At 40.1% G+C, this 27,093-nt stretch overlaps 1 protein-coding gene across 1 annotated transcript in view; it reads right to left on the bottom strand.

The window, feature by feature from the left end:
• Positions 1-27,093, bottom strand: part of ACOXL (acyl-CoA oxidase like) — a 342,588-nt gene that overhangs the window by 5,054 nt on the left and 310,441 nt on the right. Inside the window, exon 18 of the mRNA XM_039231678.1 lies at positions 23,794-23,895. Within this exon, the coding sequence (XP_039087609.1) occupies positions 23,794-23,895 (102 nt within the window). The remainder of the gene's footprint in view (positions 1-23,793; positions 23,896-27,093) is intronic.

The raw sequence follows: 27,093 nt of genomic DNA, 5'->3' as shown, positions 1-27,093 counted from the left end.
GTCAGACAATGACCCAGGTTGCCTACCACGGAATTGCAAGAAATATATAGTTGCTTTGTTATGCCATTAAGTTTTAGGGTGATATGTTTTACAGCAATGGGTAACTAAAACAGGTATCTTCCTTTTAAGATCTTTTTTAATGTTTATTTTTGAGACAGGGAGAGAGAGGGAGACACAGAATCTGAAGCAGGCTCCAGGCTCTGAACTGTCAGCAAAGAGTGTGATGCGGGGCTTGAACCCGTGAACATGAGATCCTGACCTGAGTTGAAGTCAGATGCTTAACGGACTGAGCCACCCAGGCACCCCAGGTATCTTCCTTTTAAAATTCAAATTGCCATCATGGGGATGAAGAGGAGAGGGTCATCTTCAGCTATATTTCTACCCTCTTAATTATCTGAGGACAATTCTATAATTACACAATTAAAGCTGTTAACAGCGAGGTGTAGCTCACTGAAAGGCTTAACTGAAAGAGAATTTTGGATCATAAAAGAGGAGTTTATAAAGCCAAATGACTGTCCAGTTGGTGGGGTATCTGGGAGAGAATCTGAACAGTAGGCTGGAAGGCCCACTGCACACCACCACCCACCCCATATTCCTAATCCAGTATAGAAGGCAAATCCCCATGACTTGCTGTATAACCCATCTGCCATGGCTTCACCATCTCTACAAGAGGCTTCAGCTTCCAACAAAAATACTCAGTAACACCGAAGTGTCAAGGGTGGGGGGAAAAGGCAGAAAATATTTGCAACTAGAGATTCCAAGTCTTCTAAATGTTTAGGTTCTCCTGCACCATTAGAAGAGAGAAACAGACGGGGCCTGCTCAGACCTAACCAGAATCAGCTAGTATGACGGACTGGATTAGCACATCTCTATTACTTTAGTTCATGGGACTGCAGTGTTTCTCTACTCCCAGAGATTTCTTAAACAAAGTGGCCAATAGAGGTTCATCTCCATGGCCAGGAGTCTGTCTACTATAAAGTGTAGATTAGGGGCTCCTGGGTGGCTCAGTTGGTTAAGCATCCAACTTTTGATTTCCGCTCAGGTCATGATCTCACTGTTTGTGGGCTGGAGCCCTGCATTGGGCTCTGTGCTGACAATGCAGAGCCTGCTTGGGTTTCTTCCTCTCTCTCTCTTTCTCTCTCTCTCTCTCTCTCTCTCTCTCTCTCTCTCTCTCTCTCTCTCCTCCTCCTCCTCCTCCTCCTCCTCCCCTGCTTGTGCTCTTTCTCCGTCAAAATAAATAAATAAACATGAAAAAAAATTTAAAGTGTAGGTTAGAGGTCTGATCTCAGAATTAGTTGGGAAGATAGAGTGAGGTAATTATGTGAAGCCCACACTGCAAAAGGCAGCAAAAGAGTTGTTGACACTTTATTCCCCTCCCCCTCCCACCACCCAATACTATCATTAGGGCCTCTAAAGGCTTCTGAGAAACTCAGACTAGTGAGTTTCAATGTGAATCTGTCCATTTACATGGAAACTTGAGGTCTGAGTGTGACAGTATATGGAAATCCAGCCCATGCACAGGGACACATGACTTGGCACTTCTATCCAAATGGACTTCTTTTTTTTTTTTTTTAAATTTTTTTTAATGTTTTATTTATTTCTAGGAGAGAGAGAGACAGCATGAGCAGGGGAGGGTCAGAGAGAGAGGGAGTGGCAGACTCTGAAACCGGCTCCAGGCTCTGAGCTGGCAGTCAGCACAGAGCCCGACGCGGGGCTCGAACCCATGAACCGTGAGATCATGACCTGAGCGAAAGTCGGACGCTTAACCGACTAAGCCACCCGGGCGCTCCAGATTTCTCTTTTTATTCTAGGATGTCTAAGGCGCTTCTTGTTTAAAAGAGCTTTAAAGAGTATCCTTCTTAAAAAGGGTATGTATCACCACATATGCTGTTCATCAGCTGAGTGGGTGGGCTCCATTTGTGCTGTGATGGCAGCCTGAAAGTGACAAGCTAGGGAATAGGTACAGCGAAGTTACTTATTGAATGGATTGGCCCTTTTTATATGTCTGAAACCTTTTATAATGATTGTGTATATATGTGTGTCTCCACCTGTGTGTGAATGAAACAGTATCAAAATGTATTGCTGCATTTCAGTGAATACCACCTTCTCTAGAAGGTTGTTAAGAGTGAAATAAAATGAGTATCTGCGTCCATCCCTCAGGCACATTGCTAACGTCTCTCATCAAGAGGAAGGTTGATTTATTTTTGTTGTCTGTCTTTATCTGCCATGGAAAAGTCATCCACAATCCTCTGCTCTGTTGTTACACTAAAAATCTGCTGTTGAGAACCCTTTCCACTCTTGTTCTGTAGTCCTCTGAGACAGACCCTCACCAAGTTCTTTAGACTCTTGCCTCACAAGATTACCTTTCTTGAGTATTGTTTTGATCTAATCATTTTTCTTCTGAAAAGCCCAGAATCATTTCCACTTGCTACTCAGCTTAATTTTAAAGGAAAATTATTGATTGTGAACTTGAGTCCTTTAATAGTATTTGATTTATGGAGTTCCCACAACTCGTTTCCTCACCTACAACCCAAGCACAAACTGCCCCTTCTACTTGGGCCAAGCAAATTTATCTTGCTTTCCACTTGACGTTCTTCATTACCTTTAACTGAATCACCACATTTCCCATTCTCCCTTACTTGACAAACCATAACTTAATTAAGTCTCCCTCAAGCTTTCTGTTCTTGGTTACAGGCTGACTGCCTGAGTACAGCCATCGGGAAATAGTTGCTGTGTTAGCTCAAAGAACATGAACATGTCATTTAACTTTGCTCCAGGTAATCATACCTCATAACTGGCACAACCAGGGTTTTAATCCAGAGCTTTCTACTTCCACAGCCCCATTCTCCCTCCATCTTTAACTATGCCCCACTGTTTCTATCCCTGGAGGGTAGACGGTTGCAGTGAGGAAATGCCTCTGCCCCTGTCCAAACGTTTGGCCCCTGAAGTCAGAATCGATATTCCATTTGTGCTGAGTGTGGGGAATGTGGTCTGGCCAGCCACACTGGCTCAGATTCCCCAAGAGGGCTGGGGCAGTAATGGGCAGCCCAGGGGGCCTCTAGGATCTTGCCACTAGAGGGGGCTGCTGAGGGTGTTGGCTTCACAGCCAGCTGCCATGATGCAAAAGGGCCAGCCTGCTGATCTGGATCCTCTTCCTGAGAAGAATAAGTCTCCAAGTCTCCAGAAACTATGCCTGGGCCAGCAAGGCTCAGATACAAGGGTGTTCAAGAACCAACAGATTTTCCTCCTGTAAAGGGAGGGCCACCTGCTGTGCAGATTCTTCTTCTTCTGATGAATTCTGCTGCAAGGGTCTACAAACCCTCTCTGCTCCTCTGGTCCTACCATAAGTCACCAAACACAATTCAAATCCCTTCAGAAGAGAAACATGCTGACTGTCAAAGAATTATCAGTGAAAATCATCACAATCAAGTAATTCAATCTGCAGCTATTACAACTTTTTGAAGTCACATAGGCAGGCTATGACCTTCCGTCTCTCCCCCATCCATTCACCTTTCCTAAAGAACTGCCAACCTGTGTAGGAAAAGGGTCAGAGTAATAGGTCTGTAACAGCTAATTTGCCATCTTAGCCCAAATGCCTGGCTAGTGGTAAATGTAAAGAAAAACATACCTCAAACATTCACATGGAGGCATAATAGCACACTACATGCTATGATTCTAACTCAATTTACCCAAAAACCACTGGAAAGGGGAGCTCAGCTCTTGTTTTTACTGACCACTCACATCTCAAGGCAACCGGAGCTTAGCTTCCTGGGCGTCCCGATCCCAAGAACATGTACATTCTCATGTTTTTCTCTACAGCCAAGTTCGATTAGCAAGGAATGAAATTCTGTGGTTATATTAAATAATCAGGACTCTATCTTAGTATTTTCTTTGCATCAATATAAACTATATTTTATTTGATTAGTCCTTTAACTAATAAAAATATTTAGCATAATCTGAAATGTTAGAATGGAGAAATTGCCTTCTTTTTAAAATTTTTTAAAAACATTTTATTTAATCTCTCTCTCTCTGAGAGAGAGAGGCAGTGTGAGCAGGGGAGGATCAGAGAGAGAGGGAGACACAGAATCTGAAACAGGCTCCAGGCTCTGAGCTAGCTGTCAGCATAGAGCCCGACGTGGGGCTGAACCCACGAACTGTGAGATCATGACCTGAGCCGAAGTCGGACGCCTAGCCAACTGAGACGCCCAGGTGCCCCGAGAAATTGCCTTCCTTAGCAAACAAAAACAAAATACCTTATTTTGCTTAACCAAAGAGTTCATTTTGAGGAGAGACAAACTAACCTTCAAAATGTTCTTTCTATCACAATGTTTTTCAACTAGAGCATACATAGTCCTGCTATTTTCTAAATATTACTGACGATGCCCATTTCAGTAAAGGAGTGGGACTTTTGAACCCTGATGTTGTGACTTTGAATTTTTTAAAATGTTTTATTTATTTCTGAGAGAGAGAGAGAGAGAGAGAGATGGCACGAGCAGGGGAGGGTCAGAGAGAGAGGGAGATACAGAATCTGAAAGAGGCTCCAGGCTCTGAGCTGGCAGTTAGCACAGAGCCCGATGCAAGGCTTGAACCCATGAACCGTGAGATCATTACCTGAGCCAAAGTCGGACACTTAACCGACTGAGCCACCCAGGCGCCCCATGATGTTGTGATTTTGAAGCCATGATTACCTTTCTTATCTTTAAAATATAAGGATTAAGCAAGTTTGGCACAACGCAAGTGTTTACAAATATTACTAGTATCGTGTGCTCTTTACTTCGTAAAAAAAAAAATTTCTTTACAACTCTGGCATTTTCCATTATGAAGTCTGCTTAATCATCATTACCTAAAACAAGAGTGCTGAGACAGAGACATCAACTTTAACCACTTAATAAGAACTTCTGACATTTATTCGTACTGCTACTGATTCATAAGAGGAAAAGTTTTAAAAGAAGAAAAGTGCTTATAGCTTTCCCTTTAGAATACAGGAAACCATATAAAAGTATTGGCAATGGAATTAAAGTAACCACAATGCCGCTCTTGGTAGCATTTTCTACAAAGACATTTACATGAAACTAGAAAGAATATTAAATTAGGTGGTTGTAATAAAGCTTCACACCTATTAGTTTTACACCTTTTCATACAAAAGAATATGATAGTTTAATCAACTGATAGTTCAACCTTGTAAATACAGACCCAAAGAAATGTGAGCATACCCAAGAAGGAATAATTTTCAGTCCAAAGTTTTTTCAAGAAGCAAAAGCCCCACCGGCACCGGGGTGGCTCAGTTGGTTAAGCGTCCGACTTCGGCTCAGGTCATGATCTCACAGTTTGTGGGTTCGAGCCCCGCGTTGGGCTCTGTGCTGACAGCCAGCTCAGAGCATGGAGCCTGTTTCAGATTCTGTGTCTCCTTCTCTCTCTGACCCTCCCCTGCTCATGCTGTCTCTCTCTCTCTCAGAAATAAATAAAAAACATTAAAAAAAAAAAAAAGCAGAAGCCCCACAAACTACCAGAATGTACAGTAAAAATCCAAGATATTATGGAGAAATCTGTGGCAGTGGGCCCTGGAGCTTTGAATTTCATGGACCCAAACAATTTCAAAACTAATTTTTTTAATACCAAAAATTTTATTTTTTTTTAACATGAACATACACATTATTGGTATATTTGAGAAAAATTTGGAAATTTTCCTTCCTCATTTTTTCTTTAACTAATATTTCATGGAAACTTCAAAAATAATCAGGACCTGAAGCAGTAATTTGAAAACACTGTGTCCTATTGCCTCAAAAGTAATTTGGGAGGACTTGTACTTCTTTAGGATATAGAAAGATTCAAGGTAACTTTGATCTCATAGTTTCAACCAAAAGTTGAACCCAATGGAGAATCAAAGATATCCCAAACTGTAGTCTAACATCCTCCCAGCTCAATTGCTGACAGGACAAAAAAGGCAATATGGGAGTGAGGGGTGGGTGGGGAGAGGACCGGACTAGGGACAAGGACTTTGGTCTAATTAAAGCAGCCCTGGCTCAACTTGACTCTTGGTGGAATCTTTATAAAACATATAGGTTGAAAAGAAAGAAGTAAGTCTTTTTTAGATGTCATGACTGAGTACTTAGAAAATCTCAGGGAATCTACAAATAAAATACTTGAATGATTAGGTGAGTTAGTGAGCTTATGTATACAAGACAATGTACAAAAATTGTGTGTGTACTAAATATGAAGTATACATATAGAAAACTAAAATTTAAAATATAACATTTGCAAAAGTTTAATAAAAAACACTTTGTAATAAATTTAATGAAACTGGTTCAAGAACTCTGTTACTGAAAATGACAAAACATTGCTGGAAAGAATTGAATAAATGAAGAGACATACCATGTTCATGGACTGTTAAAATATCAATTCTCCCCAAACTGATATATAGGTTTAATGCAATCATAATCAAAATCCTAGTTGTCCCCCTTTTTATCCCATGAAATTCACAAGCGAATTCTAAAATATCTGTGGAAATATGTAGTTTTTAGAATAACAAAAACAATTCTGAAAAGGAATACAAAATCTGGAGGCCTTACATTTTCTGGTATAAAATTTAATATAATAATCAAGACAGACTTAGCAAAATAGGAGACAAGTACATCAGTGGAATAGAATAGAGGGCCCAGAGACAGACCCACAGTTACATGATCAATTTTTTCTTAATCAGAAGCCAAAATATTTCCATGGATAAAGGGCAATATATTTTTTAAAGTTTATTTATTTTGAGTAAGAGAGAGAGAGCACAAGAGCATGCATGCATGTGTTGGGGAAGAGCTGAGGGACAGAGAGAGAGAGAGAGAGAGAGAGAGAATCTGAAGCAGGCTCCACACTGTCAGTGCAGAGCCTGACACAGGGCTCGAACCCATGAACTGTAAGATCATGACCTGAGCCAAAATTAAGAGTCATACACTTAACTGACTGAGCCATAAAGGATAATCTTTTTAACCAATGTTGCTTGAACACTTGGAAAACTATATAAAAAATAATGAACTTCAACCCCTACCTCACATTATACTCAGAAATTTATTTAAGATAAGACATAGACCAAAATGAAAAAGCAAAAATCACATAGCTTCTAGAAGAAAGCATGAGAGAATATCTTTGCAAACTTGAGTTAGCCAAAGATTTCTTAGACAAGGTCCAAAGACACTAACAAAAATTTTTAAGTTGACAGTTTTTAAAAAATTGAACTCAAACCCTTCAGCCTCTTAAAAAACTGTTAAGAAAATGAATAGGATGCAGACTGGGAAAATGTGTAAGTCTTATAACTCAATATTTAAAACAACAATAATAGCACACAGTTTAAAAAGAGACAAAAGACTAAGACATAAGAAGAAACAATAAGCAACTTGAAAGGGTGCCCAACACCAGATATTACTAGGCACCCACTAACATAGGTAAAATTTAAAAGGCTGACAACACCAAATGTTGATGAGGATGTGGAACAATAAGTTGCTAGTGGGGATGTAAAATGATATAACCACTTTTAAAAGAACTATTTATGGTAGTTTCTTAGGTCAATAAATGTCTACCATACCATCCATTCTAAGTATTTACCAAAAGGCATGAAAACATATGTCAAAAAAAAACAAAAAAAAAACCTTGTATAAAAATGATCCCAACATGGGGTGCCTGGGTGGCTTAGTCAGTTAAGTGTTTGACTTCGGCTCAGGTCATAATCTCCCGGTTTGTGGGTTCAAGCCCTGTGTCAGGCTCTGTGCTGACAGCTCAGACCCTGGAGCCTGCTTCGGATTCTCTGCCCGCCTCTCTCTCTGCTCCTCCCCTGCTCACACTGTCTGTCTGTCTGTCTGTCTCTCTCTCTCTCAGAAATAAAGTTAAAAAACATTAAAAAAATAAAAATAAGATAAAAATGATTCCAACAATTTTATTCATAATACTGATCCCTCATATCATAAATGTCCTATCAACAGAAGAATAAACAATTTTTTAGCCCAAACTTTTCTAATGCAAGAAAAAAGTTAACAGTAAGTCTTAAAACCTTCAGTTATTTTTTTCTTTCCATAGTGAGTATAAATAAGACATTGTATCTTAATACTTATGGATGCTGCTGAGGTCAGTTGGAGAAAACAAGGACAATTGCTCAAGACTGACATAGCGGGGGCTGAGAGAGGTCAGCATTTGGGAAAGAAAAGGGGTTGGGAGATGTCTCTACAGTGAAATACCAATCAGGAAAAAAAAAGAGAGACAGAATGAACTACTGAACATCTCATAAACATCCTGCTGAGCAAAAGGAGAGTCTATTTCCTTCCATTCCTATAAGACTCTGGAGCAGCCAAACTGAAATGTAGTGACAAAGTCAGAACCTCGGGGGCAAAAGGGAGGGATTGATGGAAACAGGCTGAGGGAAATTTCTTGGGCGATGGAGCGCACATTATACAATCTACCATTTGATTTGCCAAAACTCAATGAACTGTACCATTAATATCTGTACACTTCAATGTATGTAAAGTAGACTTCATTTCTTTTTAATGAAGAGAAAAGGAAAGGAAAAAAGCAATATGGGGCAAACCAGCATGTAATTGCCAACTTTTTTTTTTTTTTTTTTTTGGTCAGGTAAGGATATCAAAAAAATGGACCACTATCACTATTTTATTTAAACATTATTTAAATTATTTAAGTTACCATTATTTAAATGGTAACATTCAGCACCTAAAAAGTAGGAAGAACATAATAACATTTTTAATGAAAAACAATTTTTCATTATGAAAAACTCATGTATTTTATTTTGCTCTTTTCACCATAGACAGGTTAACTCTCTTCCTAGGAAAATTTCTTCCTTGGGCTTATAGGAATCAGGATTGTATGGTTCTCAGGCCAGCAAGCACTGGAAAGGATCCTCCAGATAAAGTCAAATATTGTCACTGGATGAAACAGTTGCAGGCAGACACTGGAGCATGAGAACAGAGGGGCTAGGGATGGTTCAAGCAACAAAGGACTAAAAAAATTGAAGATCCAGGGAGGCCATTAGTCTGAATTCAAATGAACTCATGAAGCTCTCCAGAAAGCATTCTATTGGATACCAGTTTTTCTTCTTAAAAATCAGAAAGCCCACTTTGACATATATCTATATATATATACATATATAGTCCAGGGTTTTGTCCAGGTTTTGTTATATATATATATATAAATATACTTATATATATACACACACACACACATATATATACTTATGTTATATATATAACATTACATATATACATGTTATATATATTACATAATAACATATATATTACATAACATATGTTATATATATTAAATACATGCATATACATATTATATATACGTTATTTATATATATATACATTATATATATATATGTGTATATATATATAACATAAAGAAGACTTTCAAATGTGGGGAGAAGATGACAGTCTGTTTAGGGACACTGAGAGTCAAGGAATGACACAGTGGTGAATTCTCTGGGTTTTCTTTTTACCTCATATATCCCACACTCAGAGCTAAAGAAGATGTCAACCCAAGAACATTAACAGATGCAGACATAAATCCCAACAAAAGTGTGTCCTCTCCAGTCAAAAGGGGCAGTCAAGCAAGACAGAAAATTTTTAGACAATAACCACCCTGCTCCAGCCAAACATCATAGAAGACTATGGTTCTATCACCATGTCTTCTCAAGGCTGAGTGGTGAGCTTAGTCTTCCACCCTTGCCAGGCTGTAAAGAGGGGTCTGCCATCACATCAGTGGAGACCAAATGGGGAGGCTAGACTTCCATCTATACCCGGCAATAGAGATGCACTCCTTTCTCTTCCAGATGGAGTGCTGTAAAGGCGACCTAGTGGAAAGAAGGACTTAATCACTGCATGGTGATAGCAAAGACACTACTAGTGTTAATGGAGACAAATGTGGGGAGCAGCAGTGAGGCCCTCCTACCCCTCACCACCAGGAAGTTATCAGTGGAAGCCTAGTTGTCAATTGAAACGTCTACCCTCATCCAGCAGTAACAAGGAGCCCCCCTTAGGTATCAGCAGAGGTTGAATGGAGAATTGACTTCTGTCCCTGTAGGGCAAAAATGAAGTAGTATGCTCCTTTTCTCCCACTAGAGCACTGGATCAAAAACAGAAGGTTTAAACCAAATCCACTGTTTCATAATTTAATACCCCAAATGTCCAGGTTTTAATCAGAAGTCAAACTGAAGAAAAAGACAATCAATAGATACCAATATTGAGATGACAGAAATGCTAGAATTATCCAACAAAGATTTTAAACCAACCATCATAAAAATGCTTCAACAAGCAGATATGACCACACTTGAAACAAATAAAAAAAAATGAAATCTCAGCAAAGAAATAGGAAAGAAAAAAAGATATGTGAGGACTGAAAAATACAATCACCTGTATAAAAACTCAATGGATAACCTCAATAGCTACATTTAGGAGATAGGGGAAAGAGTCAGTAAACTGGAAAACAGAACAACAGAAATTACTCTGAACAATGGAAAGAAAATAGACTGAAAAAAAAATGAACAGAGGGTTAGGTACCTCTATGATTATAAAAAAAGATCTAACTTAAATGTTATCAGAGTTCCAGAAGGAGAAGAAAGGGAGGGCTGGACTAAAAACCACTTGATGAAATGACTAAATAAATTCCCCATTTTTGCCCAAAGACAGAAACCAACAAATTCAAAAAGCTGAGCAAACCTGACCCAAGATAAGCCCAGAGAAATTCACACATGGCACATCAGAGTTAAACTTTTGAAAACTAAAGACCCGCCACCTCCAAAAAATCTTGAAGGTAGAAATAACACACTTTACTCATAGGGGAAAAACAATTTGAATGACAATGTATTTTCATTATTAACCATGAAGCCAAAAATGCTTTCAGGTGCTGCAAGAAAAGAATCCTTATCCCAGAATTCTATATCCAGTGAAATACTGTCCCTATTTTCAGATGATATGTTTGTCTATGTAGAAAATTCCAAGGAATTTGTAGGAACTCTTAGAAGTAATAAGTTAAGTTCAGAAAGATTATAGGATGTAAGATCAATATATAAAAATCAATTGCGTTTCCACATACTAGTGATGGATATGTAGACACTTAAAATAAAATATGCAATACCACATACAACCTCTCCAAAAAAAGAGAGAGAGAAATAATTAGGTGTAAATTTAACAAAATATGTATAAAACTTGTATGCCAAAAACAATGTACTGATAAAAAAGATGAAAGGAAATCTATATAAATGGAGAGATATACCATATTTATGGATTAGAAAATTCAGCATCATAATTTTTTATGTTTATTTATTTTTGAGAGACAGCGAGAGCAGGGGGAGGGTCAGAGAGAGAGGGAGAGAGAATTCCAAGCAGGCTTCATGCTGTCAGCACAGAGGCCAACAAGGGGCTCAGACTCACAAACTGTGAGATCATGACCTGAGCAGTGATCAAGAGTGACGCTTAACCAACTAAGCCACCCAGGTACCCCAGATCCAGTATAGTATTGTCACTTTTCCAGAAATTGATATACAGGCTTAACATAATTCCTATCAAAATCCCAGCAAGATTTTAAAATAGTATAGATAAGATTATTCTAATATTTACATGAAAAGGGAAAGAACTGAAAGAGAATAAAGTGAGAGGAGTAAATTCAGCAGATTTCAAGAGTTATGTAACTACAGTAATCAGGACTGATCATACGATATTGGCAGAGCAACAGACACATAGATCCATGGATCAAAATTGAGACTGCAGAAATAGGACTACACAAATATACCCAATTGATTAGATAAAGGTGTTAAAGCAATTCAGTGGAGGAAAGATAACCTTTCAATAAACTGTTCCTGGAGCAATTGGACATTCTGAGACCAATAAAATGCATCTCAACCCAAATCGCCTAACTTATACAAAAATTGGCTCAAAATGAATTGTGGACTGAAATGTAAACTGTAGAAGTAAAAACGTTTAGGAAAAAAAAGACCATAGGATAAAGTCTTCAGGACCTAGGGATAGGTGAAGAATTCTGAGACATGACACCAAAAGTAGGATCCATAAAAGGAAAACTGATAAACTGGATTTCATCAAAAGTAAGAACTTTTACTCTGGAAAAAAAGACTATGTTAACAAGATAGAAGGACAAGCCTGGAGAAAATATTTACAAACTATCTATCTGACAAAGGACTAGTATCTAGAATATATAAAGAACTCTAATAACTCAACAGTTCAAAAAAACCCAAATCCAATTAGAACATGGGCAAAAGATGTGAGAGCAGACATTTCAACAAGGAGGATATGCAAACGGCATATAAACACTTGAAAAAATGTTCACCATCATTATCCATTAGGGAAATGCAACTTAAAACCACAATTAAATATTACTATATACCTAGCAGAGTGGCTAAAATAGAAAATAGTGACACCATGAAAGGCTAGTGAGGACATGAAGAAATGGAATCACTCCTACATTGCTGGTGGGAAACTTAAGTGTTACAGACACTTTGAAAAAACAGTTTGGCAATTTCTTCTAAAAAAGAGAAAAATCATCACGTACCCACCATTTGACATTCTTGGGCAAACACATTCTTGGGCATTTACTCTAGAGAAATTAAAACATGTATTCATACCAAGGGGCGCCTGGGTGGCTTAGTCGGTTAAGCGTCCGACTTTCGCTTAGGTCATGATCTCGCGGTTCGTGGGTTCGAGCCCCGCGTCGGGCTCTGTGCTGACTGCCAGCTCGGAGCCTGGAGCCTGTTTCAGTCTGTGACTCCCTCTCTCTCTGACCCTCCCCTGCTTACGCTGTCTCTCTCTCTCTCTCTCTTAGAAATAAATAAAAAACATTAAAAAATTTAAAAAAAAAATAAAATAAAAATAAAACATGTATTCATACCAAAACCCACACATGAATGTTTATAATAGCTTTATTCCTAATAGTCAAAACTGGAAGAAAACCAGATGTCTTTTAATGAATGAATGGTTTAACAAGCTGTGCTATATCTGCTTCATGGATACTCCTTTGTGATAAAAGGAAACAGACTACTGATACATGCAACAACTTGGATAGATTTCTAGAAAATTATGCTGGGTGGAAAAAGCCAGTCCCCAAAAGTTGCATATTATGTGATCCCATTTGCACAACATCTTCGAATGACAAAATTATAGACATGGAGAACATATTTGTGTTTGCTAAGGATTGTAGGGCAGGCAAGGGAAGGAAAGAGGATGTGCCTATAAAACAGCCACAGGAGGACCCTCTGTGGTGATGGAAGAGCTCTGTATATTTACTGTATCCATGTCAAAATTCTGGTGTGATATTGTACTCTGGTTCTGCAGCTGATGCCATTGGGGGAAACTAGGTAAGATAACATGAAATATCTCTGTATTGTTTCCTACAAGTGCATGTGGATCTATGATCTCTCAAAATAAAAAGTTTAATTACCCTCTCCTCATCAAGGTGAGCATAAATTTCAGATTAGGTTTTAACAAAAGGTTTTATATAAGTATAACAGAAGATTCTCCTTTTCATTCTTTTTTAGTTGGAGCATAACGTGCATGCAGAGATAGAAATAGTGAGTATATACCAGCTAAATTATCACAAAAGGAACATACTCATGTAGCCATCACCTGTATCCCAAAAGACCCTACAAAAGGTCACACACTTGGGCTGGATATTTTTCTTACATTGTCTCAGCCATAGCCAATTTGGTTACAGAATTAAGGCCTGAGAGTTCTGTGATGGGAATGACCAGTGTCCAGGGAAGGACAGACCTGTGGGTTCTCACAAGTGAGTCCTGTCCATTGTCTATGCTTTAAAATGGGACCATCTCTACTTTGTATAGTTACCAAGTATCAAGTGCTTTGAGTCCCCCAGAAGACAGAAGTAGAGAAGGCCACAGCAATATCTAGTCTCTAAAATCAAAGGAAAAAGGTAACAGCATCAGAAAAAGAAAAGCAACTACAAACACATTTTATCTTGTAAAAACTACTCATTTCTACGTAGAATATTAATTTCTAACAAAATGGATATAGTAGGGACCGTTCCTGTTTTGAGTTCAGTAATTCATTTACATTTTATTATTATGGAATCATAATAAAACCCACCTTGTCCTTAACTGCAACAGGGTTTGCCCTGTCTGCTTATACAGAGCTGAATTCCATCTCCTTACTGGTCTTTTTGGTATAACACAGCTACTCTTAGAAACACATTTCACCAGTGGGAAATTCTCGCTGTGCATCCTGGAGTAAGGGGTGAGCCCAGAGACTTTCAGGGATGAGAATGCCCTAAATTACCTAGCACTTCAAGTATCACCCCAGGGAGCCCAAAATAATGCAGCTGCCAGAAGAACTCAGAGGCTGGAGATCAGCAAAACAAACTGTTCTCTCCTGTGCTTCTAACAAGTTAATCTTGAATAAGAGAAACAGAATGATCCTGGTTCATTCCCCAGATACATAAAACTATAGTATGAGGCAAAGAATGAGGGTTGGCCAGGTGGCTGCGACAGGGAAACCAGGACTGGAGGAGTGGTGACCTCAGGGTCCCTGGCCAAACTGAAGAAATCAAATCCCACTTGTATTTTCTTAATCTTGAGGTGAGTGGTGCCCATTTATAGGTTTAGCAATGCATTTTATGCTGAGGAGCAGGCTGGGCCCAGGGGCAAAGGGGAGGGGGAAGGGAAAAGAGACTTCCCACTTTCTTAGCAGCACTCTGTTGATACTGATATTTTCCCTGGCTCTCTGTATGAGGTCTCTGGCTTTGGAAAGAGAAGGTGGACCAGGACGCATTCATATTCTAGTTGGTCCTTGCTGTCTCCTGGAGGTGAACCATGGGGTTCTACAGAAGTGAAAGAAAGTTAAAAACAGTTCAGGGGATGCTTTCAAATCAACAGAGACTTTAAAATTTGACTCCGTTGCATTCTCTGTGTGACCACTCCATTGTGCTATTATTTCATAACACCCCAGCTTCTTGACCAAAGCCACCAAATAGGAGATGTTCCTTCACACCCTGACGGAATGGGTGCCTGCAGTTACATTCCATTCCAGCTTCTCCACTCAGTCTGTAGAACAGAGCCAAGTGTCACAGCCTCATCATTTGCTCGTAGCCAAGTCAGATGGGCCTTGTTGGGTGAGTGGGATCAGGGTAAGGGAACCACAGACTCCTTCTCAAATTCCTTACCAAAAACCCCCAAAAAAACAAAACAAAACAAAAATAAAACACAAGCAAGCAAGAGTCTGTGGGTAGTAGATTAAGCCAAGGAACTGAGAAACCCCACCTCCCTTTCCCTGTCCAAGCGTGTTTTACCATCCTATGCCTAAAGCCCCAGTTCATGTTGTATTTATTCCTGGTTCCCGAGCATCTGTAATGATGCCGGTGGTTTGGGGAAAGGGAAATAGAATAGGGAATCTGAGCATCCATTGAAAAGAAGGCTTTAACATAAGCAGCATGGAAAGCAGCTATACTGCATTTGTAGGAAGTGAAGGGCAGGTGTACTGTTTCTAAGCATCACAGGTACAGGTATCAGGTTCTTGAAGCTGAGATTTGCGAAGGGCCAACATCCCAACACCATCTTTCCAGCTTGGAACTCCTCCTTAAGTCTTCTTTCTGTTTTGTTTCTTCTACCCCAAGCCATTTGGCCACAAGAATTTATATTCTACACTGAGTTCAAAATAGTAAATACAGAATGTGATCCATCTTCTAAATTTGAAAAATTCAAGTAGTGTCTTGGCTTTTGGGGTCTGGTGTCTGCCACACTTCTGCACATTCTTACTCCAAGCCGCATTTCCTAAGAATAAATCAGTGTGTCATTGAAACCAATGTGGTACCTCTGCTCAGAAGTACTTGAATGACCTATCAGTCAATGGGCTTGAATGATTTCCCCCTGTGATGATTCAACCATTTGATTGACTAAACTGAAACTAAACCCCAAGCCTTAGTGATTGTTATAGACTCAAGCAGATACAACCTAAGAGATCGCTTGCCATCACCAGGCTCCCCTGGGCCTCCTTGCTACAACTGGGTTCCTGAGCAGCTCTCTTTCACACAGGGAGAGAAGTGATGGTCCCTTTCAGTGGAGCAGACCAAGGCTACCAGGGGCTGGGGCCGTTCCTGTGTCCACTTGCTGGCAAGGGTGCAGAAGAGGACTTAGGCTTGTCCTGCTGGTCACCATTCCACACTGAATCAGTGGGCACCAAAATGAAATCGGCCTTGAAGGCTTAGGAGAATGACTTAGATGGGACAAGGTGCCAGCCATCTGTTGCCCCAGCAGGAATTGTGCACTTAGGAAGAAATTGACAGGTCATGGCTCAAACAGGACATCGAGGCAATGTTTGGGTGTAATATGATCAAATATGGGGGGCGGGGGTTGTCAAGATTGCTTGGACATGGTCATGATTAGTATTTATTTTCTCTCTTCCTGAATGAATTTTTGGTTTTTAACATTGTTGCTCTTAGAGGCACTCTCCCATAGCCTCTGGAAGGTGCAAAAGCGTGGCCCTGCGTACGTCTGGGCTGGGTTATGCAGCCCTCACTGACCTCCCTGCAGATCCTGTAGAATATGCTTTCTCACGTGGTTCCATTATTTGGGTTTAGGGCAGGAAATAGAACCTGATTCAACATTTTGCTAAGTATTATTTTCACCACACTGAACAGGGTCTTTTTTGATCTGCAACCCACAGCTGGGCTGTGGCTCTCTCAACACACATAAACTTTAAAGCTGCCTCCTGTGTTGCTTTTTTGGCACGAACTGACCACATGTCCAATGTACTTGCTTTTTCTTTGCATGTCACCGAGAGTCGTGCTCCAGTGCCGGTGGGCACTGAGAGAGCAGGAGGGCTGTGCCCAGGAATTCAGGGCGCAAACACTCCAGTGCGAAAAATGAGGCTCCTCTATCTAAAACTGAAATTTAAAGGCTGGTGTAAAAAGCAGAGGACTTAACGCCAAATATTCATTTGCAATACAAGACACTATTTTAAGGCGTTGAAGTATTTGTTTTGTTTTGTCTCTCTTTTTTAAGCAAACGAAGTTGGTTTTAGTGGAGATACACAATTATTAACTGGTAGATTATTTTGAAAGGCTTGCCTTCTTAAAATGAGTCCTGGCTGATTGTTACTCCCTAATGCTGATAATCATCTGAAGAAAAATAAATCCAAATGTCTAGGTTAATGAAGAATGAAACAGGATAATGCCCAGACACTAAATTTTCCAAGAACAAAGCACACATTTGTTTTATACATACCCCTGCTAAAGTACCCAATGGAAAGGGCACAGAAATCTTTTACCTAGGAGCATTGTTTGTTTGTTTGTTTTAAATTTATTTATTCATTTCAAGAGAGACACTGAGAGCAAGCAGGAGGGGCAGAGAGAAAGGGGGAGAGAGAGAATCCTAAGCAGGCTCCACACTGTCAGCACAGAGCTCAAGGCGGGGCTCAAACCCAGGAAACGCAAGACCATGACCTGAGCTGAAATCAAGAGTCAGGCACTCAGCCGACTGAGCCACCCAGGCTGCCCCAACTTAGGAGCCTGGTTATGATGGTGTCCTGGGGGTATTGCCACAGGACTGCCTTTGAACCAAGGCCCTACCTACTTCGAGGACATAAAGGTGGCGACAACTCATCCTACAGTTTGGGCCCCGGAACACTGAGAACAGCAGTGTACTGGAGTCCAAAAGCCTCACCTTTACCACCGCATGCATCAGCAGTAAGTCAGCCTTAGACTCCCAATCTGTAAAGTGGATTAACAGCTATTCACACTGCAGGGTGCTTGTGGGGATTACACAGGATAAGGAATGTGGCCCAGCTCTGTCAACAGGGAGGTTCCAGACAAAAGAAAGGAGTTAGTTATCACAGCTATGAAGGGCTGTAGGGCATCAGCTTGAGTTTAAAAAGAAAACAAAGCCCACTCAATCTCCTCCCCTATGGGCTCCAGTTGGACAACAGGGCCCTTGTGCTGGTTTTGGAATATGTGGATGGATTTTTCCTACTCGGGGACATCAGGCAGGCCACGCAAAGCTTTTGAACTTGGGTATGTAGCGCTCTGCAGTGCTCCATGCAGGCAAACAGGGTGGTGCTTAATCCAGCTGCATCTGGGATTAGGGGTTCCGGTTTCTATGCTCAGCTAGAATTTTGGGCAGTCTTTTAACTTCGCCGTTTCTTAGTTTTACTCACTTGTTGAGTGTGGATTACGTCAGCCTTACTTACCTGGAAGATCTTTCTGAGAATTAAATCAAGGTTTGGGTTTTTTTTTGTTTCTTGTTTTTTTTTTTAGCATAAATACATGCATTGCTAATTATCAGAGCCCAGAGCTGCAGCATAACATAACTCATAACTCCTGGGTGTTCTGAAGTTTTATTATTTATAATCGGCTCCGGCTGATTATTATTCCCTGATGCTTTTTTTAAATAAGCTTTTTATTTTGGAATACTTTTACATTTATGGAAAAGTTTCAAAGGTAATACGAAGAGTTCTCATATGCCCTTAACTTGGTTTCTCCTAATGTTAACATTTTACATAACTATGGTCCATTGTAAAAACTAAGAGGTCAATATTGGTACGTTAATACTAGCAAACTACAATTTATTCAAATTTCACCAGTTTTTCTATTAATGTCCTTTTTCTCTTCCAGGACTCTCAGTGCAGGACAGTGCACTGCATTTAGTTACCATGACTCTTTAAGTCTCCTCTGGTCTGCGTTGGTTTCTTAGGTTTTTTTCTTGTCTTTCACACACTGGCAGTGTAAGGAGGACTAGGTAGGTATTGTGTAGACCGTATTTCCATCTGGTTCAGTCTGACATTTTTTTTTCCTCCTGATTGGACTGGGGTATGGATTTTTGGGGAAAAGTGAAGTGCTGTTTTTACCACATAATATCACAAGTACATGTCATCAACACAACTCATTACTGGTGATCTCCTAATGCATTTGGTTAAGAAGGGATCTGCCAGATTTCTCCACTGTGAAGTAACTGTTTTCCCTGTCAATGCTCTGTTCTTTAAAATAAAAGAAAATTTTTTTACACTGGTCAGAGTGTCTAAAATCAACAACTCAGGAAACAACAGATGTTGGTGAGAATGTAGAGACAGGGAAACCCTTTGGCACTGTTGGTGGGAATGCAAACCGGTGCAGCCGCTCTGGAAAACGGTGTGGAGGTTCCTCAAAAATTAAAAACAGAATTGCCCTACAGTGCAGTAATAGCACTATTAGGAATGTACCCAAAGGATACAGGAGTGCTGATTTGTAGGTGCACATGTACCCCAATATCAGTGCTATCAGCAATAACCAAATTATGGAAAGAGCCCAAATGTCCATCAACTGGTTATGGTATACACACACACACACACACACACACACACACACACACACACACACGAATACTACCTGGCAATGAGAAAGAATGAAATCTTGCCACTTGCAACAACATGGATGGAACTGTAGGGTATTATGCTAAGGGAAATAAGTCAGTCAGAGAAAGGCAGATACCAAACGCTTTCAGTCATATGTGGAATTTGAGAAACTTAATAGAAGACCATAGGGAAGGGAAGGAAAAATAAGTTACAGAGAGGGAGGCAAACTATAAGAGACTCTTAAAAACAGACAACAAACTGAGGGTTGATAGGGTTGGGGGGTTGGAGAGTGGGGAAAATGGCCACATGATGGGCATTGAGGAGGGAACTTGTTAGGATGAGCACAGGGCATTGTATGTAAGTGATGAATCATGGGAATCTATTCCTGAAGCCGAGACTATACACTATATACGCCATATGTTAGCTAGCTTGACAATAAAGTATTTAAAATAAATGAATAAATGAACGAATGAATAAATAAATAAATAAATAAGAAAAGAAAGGAAAAGAATAACCATGGAGTCCAACCCACACTCAAGGGACATGAATTAGGTTTCATTTACTGAAGGGGGAAATATCTATATACATTGGTAAGAAACACTGGCTTTTTTTTTTTTTTTACCCCATTTATTTATCCATTTCATCATTTATTTATATCATTATGGACTTGTATTTAATTATTTTATGCTTGGGGTTATAATCCAATGCTACATTCTTTATTGTGATGCTCAAACTGTTCCAGCTTTGGCCATTGGGAACTCTTAAGTTAGCTCATTCTGGTGTCCCTTTGACATAACCCTACAATTATGGGATGTTTTGTTTCAGTTTTCATTTTGAGCACTTTCTTACTTTCTAGCACTGAAAGATGCTTCAGGCTTATCTTATATATGCATTGCCCCAGTCTTGGAATCAGACATTTCCTCAAGGACTCTGCTTCCTTTGATTGGAAAATGGTAATAGAAACCAAGAACTGGACACTAGGTGTGCTTGTTGTTATTAGCTACTGCTGATTTTTACCCAGATAAAATAAATGAAAATGTTTAGAGTCAGGGAGATACGGGTTTTTTACTAGCTCTGTTACATTGGGCAAGTTACTTTGTCATGTTGGGTTTCCATTTTCTCATCTGTGTAAGGATGATGAAAAGGACTAAAAGAGCAATTGTAGGTTCACATGGTATAACATTGAAGGAACTTTGTTTCTGATGCTGGAGTGCTAGATTCCGCCCCCCCCCCCCCCCCCCCCACCGCCCCAACCATTCTGATGAAAACAACCAAAATTCTTAGGGACAATACAGGAATCCTCTTCAAAGCACCAATGATCTGACAAAATATGGGCGAGAAGGAACCAAAAGAAATAAACAAGTAAGAAAACTGCATTTACCCTGAAGGCATTTGCCATTTCCAGCAATTTTGAATTTTCACTTTGATAGCCTCATGGTGGCTGGGATGGGAGCAGGGGTGATGATAGTCAAAATCAGGGCTAGCACTACTAGGCAAGGAATTTGACAGGAGATCCTTGCTACAATAAGCTGGATGCCAAACAGCTTTAACCCTGGGGGAAGGGTGGAGAAATCACTGCTCTTATTTGAATTCTCTGAGTCTTACAATAAACCTCAAGCCTTGAGCTTGGTTTAAGATGGGTCTTAAACTGACAGCACTGTCAGATGCTTTATAAAGGGGAAGAAGGTGCCTTCAACTTGGCTTTCCCATGTATCTCACAAATCATTTTCCAATAACAATGACCAGTACATACTAAAAGATAACTATACACATAGCAGAGATAATAGACCAAAACAAATAGACTGGTAAAGACTTAAGATATTAGAATCATTAGCTATAAACTATAAAATAACTATGCTTCAATGCAAAAAGAAATCAAGACAAAACTGAATATATCTTTTAAGGGATAAGAAACTAAAAGGTGACATAGATGATATAAAACAGAAAAGAAAAAAGACTTTTTAAAATAAAAATTCTAACAAATGGGATGAAAAATTTAGGGGACGAATTAGTCAGAACATTAGATGCACCTAAAGAAAGAAAGAGTCAATAAACTTGAAAAGTTATCATGTAAAGCACCTAGATCAGTTTCAGTAATATTAATCATCCCTTTCCCCTTTCCATCCTTCACAGGCCCACTCCTGTTTAGCACCAGGACTGGTGCTTATTGGCCAAGGGTCCCAGACATTTTGATGAAAAGAAGCTAGTAATAATGTTTCTGAAACCCTGAAATCCCTACAAAGGGGTGTGGCAGAAGTGGGAAGGGAAGCATTGGTGCCCACTACATTACCCTCTCCCCTCTGGGAACATCGGAAAAGCCCAGAAAAGGGGTGAGTGCTCATGGCTGGCAGCATGGAGACTTGCAAAAGAAGGCCTTGACATGTCCCATAGGTCTGAGCAACCCACATCTAACTTCATAGATAAAGTTTGTTCTAAAAGGTCTGTTTCCTGCTTTTCTCCCAGGCTGCTCAGAGGATCCAGGAAATGAAAAGTGTGGAAAGCATGTTGCACCAATAGAATGCACTTCAATTTTGCATGTGACGCTGGTTTCTTTTACTCAATATTCTTTTGATGTATTACTTATCCATGGTATATCACTGAAATACCTCATCACATGGATTTAAAAATCTTCCTTCATATAGCATTTTTTTTTAAATTAAAAGTATTCTTTCCTCTCCTCAAAGTGGGCATTTTCTTTGTAGAAGGCAGTCAGTATCCAGAGATAGCTGCCATCAATTTTTCCTTCCCTATACGTGTGTGATCTGCTGCTCCTCACAATGAGAGGGGAAGTCTCTTCTCTAGCCCAAATCTGTGCTGGCCTTGTGAGTTCCCTGGGCTGACCGAGTGCAGTTAAAGTAACACTATGTTACCAGTGGGCCTAGCCTTGAGATGACGGGCATCTTCCACTTCCTCTTTGGAAGCCAGTCATCATGTAAAACATCCAGCCCTCCTGATACTACCATGCTGTGAGGAAGCCCACACCTGGTCACACAGAAGGAGACAGCTGCCCAGCAGCCTCCAGATGTTCCTGCCACCCCATCTGAGGTGACTGCCATGAGTGAAGAAGGCACCTGCATAGCCCTGGCAGGTACCTCACACAGCGGGAGAACCATCCAGCTAAGCCCTGTTCAGATGCAGAATCATGACACATAATAACTCGTTGTGCTAAGCCGCTCAGTTTTGGGGTCATTTGTTACATAGCAAAGATAACTGAAACATGTTTACATGTGCTTGTCTTCAGAATTCTTGTTCCCCTGAAAAGGAGAAAGATTCTTCAAGGTTCTTCAGTGTCCACTGCAATCTGGTTCCGGTGGACCTTTCCAGGCTTTCACTTGAGACATCAGCCAAACTGCTCTCGTCGCTGTTTCTCAACGTGTCTGTCCTAAGTACTCCTGCTTTTATGATTTTACTCATGTCACCAACCCCGTCTGAAGGCCCAACTGCATTTCCCCCCTCAGTCGTACCACCAGTTTGTTGGAATTTTCCGCTCTTGAAAGTCTAGCACAATAATGACATTTGCTCCTAAGTTCTGAAGTGATCTCTGCCCTCTGAACTCTGAACTTATTCTTTGGGAAGCCTCTGTTCCCTTGTGTTGTTATATGTGGTTAAAAATTTTTTTTTCAATTTTTTATTTCATTTTAGAGAGAGAGCATGAGCCGGGGAGAGGGGCAGAGGGAGAGAGAGAAAGAATCCCAAGCAAGCTCCATCCTCAGCACTGAGCCCAGTGTGGGGTTTGATCTCATGATCCTGGGATCATGACCTGAGCCCAAATCAAGATATGGATGCTCAATCAACGAGCCACCAAGTGCCCTATTATTTGTGTTTTAAAGTCAGCTTTGTGTCCTCAAATATAATGAGCTCCTTTGAAGGCAAAGTCCGAGCATATATACCTACTTATGCTTTGGCATCTAATGGGGGGCCTGGAAGAGAGGCTGTCAGAAAACACTCAGAAAATGTGTTTTACACATGATTATGCTGTTTTATATTCTTTTTCTTTAGAGCAGCATTGTGGTGGTGGTTGACTGGCTCTATCTTTATTTTCAGGTACGCTGTGGCCATCACATCGAATTTCCATGACTACCACTGACATAAAAATACCACAGGTCTTTTTTTCTGAATATGAAGAATGAATTAATAGGTTTTGCTAAGAAGCAGAAAAATGAAAATGACTTACTACATTTTTTTTTTTTTTTTTTTGCCTAGACAAGGAAAACGCTTTTGACTCTCTCTTCTGCTTTCATGTCAGAAAGTTCGGGCACAGTGAACCATTTCCTTTTCACTTAAACTCTGAAGTGTAATATGATCATGGCTAGGCAATGAAAACATGTATGTGAAGTCCCAGAGGCATAAAAATCCATGAGAGGAAACTGATAAAAGATTGACAGGACTGTTTTCTAAGAAAGCAAGGAGCTGCTGGCTGATACACAAAGGGTTTCTTCTGCACATTGGGGACTCTTACCTGACTCCTAATCCTAGTGCTGGTCATGGGAGTCAAATATTTATGTTCTAGATACCATGCTCGCTCCTGGAACACCAGCTTGGTTCCATATAACAGGCAAAACTAAGGCATGGGGGAGGAGGAGAGGAATGAACACAGAGTAATATATTAGAAAATGCAGGATCTAAGGAGGAGAAAGAAATAGCATAATGTTACATTTCATTCAATCATAAAAGTTAATACTTCCTCAATGTAAGATGGTCACATTTTTGATGTGAAGAATATGTTTTATTTTTAAAAAAACCATTCTATAGAAAATGTAAAGCATTCTATAAAAGTAGAAAGAATAGCATCATGAGCTGCCATGTGGCCGTTCCCCCAGTTCAACAAACATGAATTCACGGCCAAACTCATTTCATCCGCGACTTCACCCAGTCCTCTCTCATCCCAGGTTATTCAGCAGCAAAGTCCACATGTAATATATTTTAAAACATGAATGCAGTGTTTTGGTTTGTTTTCCTTTTCAATTCATGAAAACATATTCTAAATGTATATTCTGAATGTTATCTTGATAGTTTCCATTGAGCCTGGTTTCATTAAACTTTCATAAAAATAGCATTCCTCATTTACATTTGTTTCAATATGTTTTTCCTATTACACTTCTGAAACCTACACACAGAACTTCCTGACATCAGTGGCCTCAAGCAGTCATAAATGAATTTTCCAGTATCAAGAAGCAACTTTTTAATTAACTATTCATTTAGCGGTCAATATTCAATACTTTTAAAATTACACAAAAACAGAGAGAATAGTATAAAGTACTTCCATCTCTTCCCCCATTTCTGTATTACTGTGAGGCAAAGTTCAGTCTAAATCTTTCATCCATAAGCTTTTCACTGTGTATCTCTAAAAGATAATGACTCTTTACAGTAAGATTATATCAAAGTCCACCCAAACAACAACAAAACTCTCTTATTCACAGCCCAGTGGCAATGATCTTCACACCAGAAGGCAATGTTTTCTATGGATCATCAGGTTGAGATATTATACAGTCTGAAGTCATAGACTTCCTTCTTTTCTGGAGGTTCTTGGACATCCTTGAAATAGCATCATTATGGAGAGCCTCCACTGTTCAATCTTCCCAGAAAGGGTCACTGTATGGCTTAGTAACTTGTCTGTAAAGATATTTAAGATTAATTATGGCTTTTTAATGACCTTGCCAATGTTCTGCTTGGCCAGTGTAAGCTATCTTTGGCTCTTTTATAGAACAGCAGTAAAGATGTTAGCTGACCCTGCAGATGTAGTAAAAGCAACTGAAAATCCTGTCATACATCCCAATAACATGAATTCTTACAAAATTGATAAGCTGTATAGCTTTGGTGGCTAAACGGAATCACAGATCTCTAGGTGAATTTCACATCCACTAGAGAAATGCTTTTGTGGATTCCAAGATATATAGAAAGTTAATTCTCATTACTCCTGGGTCTACAAACCTATAAGGTCAGTGATAATAAATCCAGAGCCACAGAAATATAAGGATTTTTTTGAAATAACCTATTTCATCCTCTCCTCACTCAATCCAGAATTCTGTGTCAGCCAAGGTACAAGCAAGAAACATATGACATTTTCATAGTAGGATGATTCCAGAAGAGTTTAATAAATGTTTTTCATAAAGGTGTGGGCAAGTTGTAGGAGAGCCACAAAGGATAGTGCAGTACCCCAGAGCTGGAGTCTCTGAAACTATTACCAGCTCTAGGGTTCAAGGGAGGAGGGCAGGGAGTGGCTCCTGGATCCTGCAAGAGACAGCTCTATAGACAGACATCTTAAGAGGAGTTGTGACCTTTGGCCTAAGAATACAGAAATCCCAAGTGACCCCACAGGGAGGCAAGGAGAGGACAGGAATATCCCAACCTCTTTCTCCTCCCCTCTCCAATTTCTAACCGAGGCTTCTTGTTTGCAGAAGCTAACTGGATGCAGAGGTCAAGGATTCCACTGATCCAAGTTATGTAGGTCAACTTCCTGGACCTAGAGCTGGGTAGATAAGGGTGGAGTATAGAGCTAGAGAGCCAAACGGAGGATATCTGGCACAAATCTCATCTAACACCCCCTGAGAGATGGTGGTCTATCCTCTAGTCTATTCCTGTCCAATTCTGACACAAGCCCACTTGGTCCCACAGGACTCCTAACAAGCCCCTGCCTGCTGACACCATTGCCAAGCTTCGTTCCAGACCGCTGGCTTTAACGTCTCACACTGTGCTTCCCCACGAGGTCTGCTCCTTCCCTCTGTGGACCCCTGAGTTGTCCTTCTGTGGCTCCCGTGTATCTGATGCTCAGGGGCACTTTTCTGACTTTGAGCTTTTGCCTTTCTCCTTGAACACAGTTCAGACTCTCCTTAAACAACCCTCTTTGCCTATCCTGGACAACATGTGTCTTGGTTCTCAGTGGCTACCAGAACACCACATCGAGGTCCATATACCATCAGCCCAGCCCAGCCTCAGACCCTCAAACAGAACCTGACTGTCTTTCCTTTCGTGTTCCAGTCTCCCTATTGGAAGAGGCATGGCGCACCAAGCTGCTTCTCCCTGTGGAATATGAATTTATAGACTGTCGGCTCCGTAGGAAAGTGATCTGGTCCTGCTCATCTCTGCATGCCTAAGGCCTGGTAAAGGAGCTAACACTCTGTAAGAGACTGGCTGAAACATAATATCTTGTGACTCACAGCTATTAACCCTGTAACTTCTGCCTAAGGAACAAAACAGGAATGTGTGAAAGCATCCAGATAATAGCTCTTAACAAATTTAAAGTTCTGTTCCACATCTCTTCTTAGTCGTTCTTTCTTCAAGATGATCAGCCTTCACAGACAGTTAATTCCATCTCACCACATGGCTTCTAGTCCTCCTGCACCTGGGGGCCTCTTCTAGGTGCTGATTCTTTCCCTCAAGGTGTCTCTCAGAAAACTGAGCAGAGTACCCAAATGTTCTGTCATGACCATAGTGTTGGCAGCACCATCACTGTCCTGGGTTAGGATTCTATACTCATATGCAAGTTAAGACAGAATTTGCTTTTGTGACAGCCACATAATATTTTTTGAATAAATAAAAGACTATCATACATACTTGGTTTAACATCAAATGTTTGTTCACTTGAGAAACTCCAACGAAGCCTTTTCCCCCCATGAACTGTTTTTAACCAACAGACATATATATATAAACGTGTTCTTTTTAAAAAACAAAATTCTTTGATTCCTTCTTCTTTTAAAGTATCATCTTGTCAATATGACCTGTCTCAAGTCCCCCAAATCTCAACTCAAGACAGATCTTG

This window comes from Hyaena hyaena, unplaced genomic scaffold, assembly GCF_003009895.1.
Source record: "Hyaena hyaena isolate Hyena2069 unplaced genomic scaffold, ASM300989v1 scaffold_57, whole genome shotgun sequence".
In the NCBI taxonomy this organism is placed as follows: Eukaryota; Metazoa; Chordata; class Mammalia; order Carnivora; family Hyaenidae; genus Hyaena; species Hyaena hyaena.
Note: the sequence above shows the minus strand (reverse complement) of the source record. Positions and strands in the feature narration are given on the sequence as shown.